This window comes from Egretta garzetta, unplaced genomic scaffold, assembly GCF_000687185.1.
Source record: "Egretta garzetta isolate BGI_Z169 unplaced genomic scaffold, ASM68718v1 scaffold575, whole genome shotgun sequence".
Taxonomy (NCBI): Eukaryota; Metazoa; Chordata; class Aves; order Pelecaniformes; family Ardeidae; genus Egretta; species Egretta garzetta.
This window is the reverse complement of record NW_009259790.1, coordinates 906,325-910,983: the sequence shown is the minus strand read 5'-3', so window position 1 is coordinate 910,983 and position 4,659 is coordinate 906,325. Positions and strand designations below refer to the sequence as shown.

The following is a 4,659-nucleotide window of genomic DNA, read 5'->3' as shown; positions in this document are numbered from 1 at the left end:
CCCGGGGGCTGCGCGGGGCGGCACGGCGGAGCTTCGGGTGGGAGCCGCTGTGCCGCGGCGGAGTCCGGCCTCGGGCTGGGCCGGGCCCGTGGCTTTCAATTAGTTGCAAGGAATTCGACACACCTTACAAGGACTGTGCCATCCGCGTCTGCTTGAATTGCTCTGCTCAGCTCTCAGCGTCAGCTGTCTCATTTCCAAAACACAATTAACTGTAAATGTCGGGAAATACTGTAGTTCCGCAAATAAACTGTACCGTCTTCTGCTGTGAGAGTGTATAGAAATACAGCATACTACTAATCATAGAATCATAGAATGGTTTGGGTTGGAAGGGACCCCTAGAGGTCATCTAGTCCAAGCCCCCCGCAGGAGCAGGGACACCGCTAACTAGATCAGGTTGCTCAGAGCCCCATCCAACCTGGCCTTGATAATGAGATAATGTATCATCTCAAAAGCTAATGAATAAGAAGAGACTTTAGGGAAGACTACTGTCTATTTCAAAAATAAATGTGAGGTAATAAGAAAAATAATAGATGAGACTAGTGTAAAACAAGGCTCTCATTTAATCTAAATTTCATGTGGAAGAAGAGGAGGGCAGGTGCTCTTTTTGCCTGGTATTGGGAGATCTGCATTTTATGACCCCCACAGGGAAATCATTCCCTTTGTGATTGAAGAGAAATGAAGCGAAGGAAGAAGTCAAGCACGAGATAATTATTCTCAAAATCCTGCCTGCCTGTGTCAGAATGTAAGCAGAAAATTGCCCAAGGACCAGAAGGATTTGAAGGACCACAAAAGGGATGGTAAAAATCCCTGAATTGGGTAGGAGTATGGTGTTAATAGCAAAATGATGTATCCGTTGAGAGATGGCATGCAGATACCTAGAAAGATACCTGGGGTAAGGAGTATGGTGTTAATAGCAAAATGATGTATCCATTGAGAGATGCTGATAACCTCGTGGCATGCAGATACCTAGAAAGATACCTGGGGTGGACTAAGCCACTTTGGGCCTCTGCTTATGTGTGGATGCGTAGCTTTTGATTTTAGATTAATGCATTAAAGCGTGTTGTCTAATACCTTTGCTTACCACAGGTCACGTCTTCCGGTTAAGGTGGGTGATCTCTGAAGAGCTGCTACATCTCTTAGAAAGACGTAGTCTTAACTGACACCTGAAGATTCTCATCACTTGAAATACCGTTCAAAGGCTTTATTATTTTGAACTCTTTAAAGAATACTTTATGTGATGGGAATTCATTCAGTTCATTTATTTCCAGTTTGCATGTGTCCTATATGTAATTTCAAGTCATACCGCTTTCCTCTTGATGATGGGAGCCCCTTGTGAGGTTGTGTTTTCCCAGAAGCAAGAGGAGTTTGGATCGACTGGAACTTATTTAAAATTTTGGAATGCTGTATGTGGGGGGTTAAACAAGTAGGTTTTGAAACTGTTCTGCTTGTCAATTGTAGAATTTGGATTTGATGTAGTTATTTGTGAAGGTAAAAAAATCACATGTTGATTATGGCAGAAGTTAAAAGAAAAAAAATAGGTGCCCTTTTCCATTGACTTCAGCAGTCTGTATAGGCATCTGAACTCCTTCAAGGATCTGAGCCACTTCTGGCAATTCAACAAAGTGCAGAGTGCCTTATTTTCTCTCTCTCATGTGTGTAAAAGGTACTTTCATCTTATCTGTTCCACTGCCATACCACTGGCGAATTATGTGGCAGTGGAACAGATGTGATACATCACCTCTACAGCACATTCCAGTTAATCTGTGTTGTCAACGCTGGGAGCCAAGTCAATAGATGAGGAGATATGATGCAGCACCATTAAGCAGCCCAAATGGTATTTTTTTCTTTGGAATGATACCAGCTTTTCTTTCAAATCTATTGTAATATATTTTGAGAAGAGTTTGGGATGTCATTGAAAAAAGTGAACATCTAATTTTTGCTTTTTTTCTGATTGTTGTAAATATTTTGCCACTAGGTATGAGCATCCTTCAGAGGAAAGAGGACATCTTTTCAGACTGTAAAAAGAAATTTTGGAATACCTATAAGGTGAGGCAAGCAATTCGCTTATCTCCCAGCTAAGAAAAAATAGTATTATTGGATAAAAAATATTTGAAATATTCCTTCCTCCAACAGCCTTTGTCTCACTCCATTATTTGATTATCTGTAGGCAGCTGTAAGTACCAGCAGTCTTGGGAAGTCGGGGTAGTCTGGAGCAGGCCCTGCTGCCAGATGGGTGAAATGATGCTGTTTTAAAAATGTACGATGTTTATATACCTCGCACTTGCACCCATCTCTGTTTAAATGAGTGCCCTGCAATACAACACCAATTAAGATTGTACTTCGTTTTATCTTAAGTATGACACACCGGTGTTTAGTTAGTAATGCCGTTGACAACACTTAACATGAACACCTGTTAAAATCATTGGTTAGAGAGACATCTTTTTTAGGAATCGTTTTCAGCCTGTACTTTTCAGTGACAGTCTTCTCACTTTCAGAAACACAATCCCTTGTTTCAAGAAGACTTTGATATAAATAGCTGGGTTTGGTTTCTATTTCTGCATGCACAGGAAAAAATTACTTGTGCTACCTCAGAGCTGAGCAAATGAATTTTAAAGATTTCTCAGGTGCAAGAATGATAGACTAGCAGAAAAAATATAATAGAAGGAGAAGCTGTGATGCAGTGTGAATTTCTCTTCACACTGTGGAACTATATAGGTAGGATAGAAGGCTTATTTTTATTCCTATGGAGGATGATTCTAAAAACAGTGCCTGCTATATCCTATCAAAACATAAGGTTTCTATTGACCTTATGTTCGATGAGTAAATTAGCCATTGATTTTTGTAAAAAAGCCTTACATGTATGAGTAACTAGAAGGAGCATTGCAAGTGTGAAATAAATAGTGTTCAGTGGTATTTTTCATTCATGGCTGAAACAAATGTTCACATATTTAAACATTTGTTTGCCCATCTGGTAATTGTGGTTATGTATCTGGTGTCAGGTGACTATGAAGACTTAATTGTGCTTAGAGTTTTGTGTTTAAAATGAGTTAGAATAATGTGTTTGAGAGGCTAGAGCATAGAGGTTCATGAAAGTGATTAGAAGTTTAATATTGCGACCTGTAAGTTAAGCAACTTAATTTACAATTGAACAGCTCTTACTAACTTTAATCCAATATGTTTCAGTCTTTGCTAAATGTGGTAAGAAAAAAAAATGAATCTTTGTGGTTGAAGTCCATAAGAATAACAAATGATTCATTTTCATTTCAGACGGGACTGATGTACTGGCCTTTTGTGCAGGTGAGTTTTTAGGTTAACTCAGTGAGCCTTCTTTCTCATACAACCTGATCCGATGCATTCGTGGTGTATCTAACCCAGTGAGAAGTCAGTAGAATTGCTGGATGTGTAGGTGTAAGACCTAACAATGCCTGGAGCACTAATTGAGCTCTCTCTCCTTCCAACACAGCTATCAAACTTCATTTTGGTCCCTGTTTACCTGCGAACAGCTTACACTGGGCTTTGTGGCTTTGTCTGGGCTACCTTCATTTGCTTTTCCCAACAGAGTGGAGATGGCACAGCAAAGTCAGCATTTATGTGGCTCCAAAGAGAGAAGGTCAATGCAGATGAAGAATCATCAGAGAAATAAGAACTTTAGTTCTGAACACATTCTAAACTGTTAAACTGAGTTTATGAGTCAGTCAGCGCACTGCAGCCTCATTGCTGTGTTTAGAATGAACAGTCATCTCAACTTTGTTGGTTAGTATAAGCAGTGGAACATTTTGTCTTTGTGCCTGTTTATTTTTCATAAAAGAGGCCAGTTGTATATTGGCTTTTAATTATTTTCATGCTGCCAGCCCATCTCTTCTGGGAACAACTGACTTACAGGGCAGTGTTAGCATTTGCACATCATGTCAGACTGCCTCACTGGAGAGAAATATTAACTGTAATTTAATTTTCAAGCAACTTGTAATTGCTAGAAAAAGGAGAATAGAACATTAAATCATTTGGTGTCTGACTTGACAATTGTTATCAGTGCAAGATTGCTTTTGCAGAACAAAATGTAATGGATTTCTTATCTAAAAAGTGGCATTGAATCTGTTTTATTCAGAGAAAACAAAAGTGCTGTGTTTGTAGGGACCACTTCTCTAGAGGGGCAAACTTGCTTTATTCTACATGAAAATATATATAGCAAATGAATTATTTCATAGAATGTACAAACCTGAAATATATTTATACATCTTTTAATTGGGAGAATAACAATAACTAACTTTGGTCAGAGTTCTTTGGGGTGGATGCTGCATATTCACACCTGGGGGAAGCATCAGTCATAAGCAGCTCCTGCACAATGGAACCTAACTAAACACTGCAGTGAGCTTTTGCTGTATCTGTCAATGACTTCTTCCTTTGCCCCTCAAGGGTCATTATGTTCAAAATATAATTAAGATTTTGAAAAAGAACATGTGAAAGAAGGTAATGTGAATGCCAGAATCCATCTCAAAACATTCCAGCTGTATGTAAGGAACTTCCATTTCTTCTTCAAATGGCTTTTACACTGGGTAACTACACATAGGAGACTAGGAAAAGGTGAAAATTAATTCTAGATCTGCTTTGTCAACTGAAGATCAGGTCTGGGTGCAGGTGTGCTCATTGGTATTTTTTAAA

At 39.2% G+C, this 4,659-nt stretch overlaps 1 protein-coding gene across 1 annotated transcript; it reads left to right on the top strand.

The window, feature by feature from the left end:
* Nucleotides 1–1,977: 1,977 nt before the first annotated feature.
* MPV17L (MPV17 mitochondrial inner membrane protein like) lies at nucleotides 1,978–4,130 on the top strand. Its single transcript, XM_009639570.2, has 3 exons — nucleotides 1,978–2,046; nucleotides 3,268–3,297; nucleotides 3,464–4,130. Exons 1-3 carry the CDS (start codon nucleotides 1,978–1,980, stop codon nucleotides 3,641–3,643), a joined length of 279 nt encoding a protein of 92 aa, XP_009637865.1. The 3' UTR covers nucleotides 3,644–4,130.
* The last annotated feature ends 529 nt before the right edge of the window (nucleotides 4,131–4,659 follow it).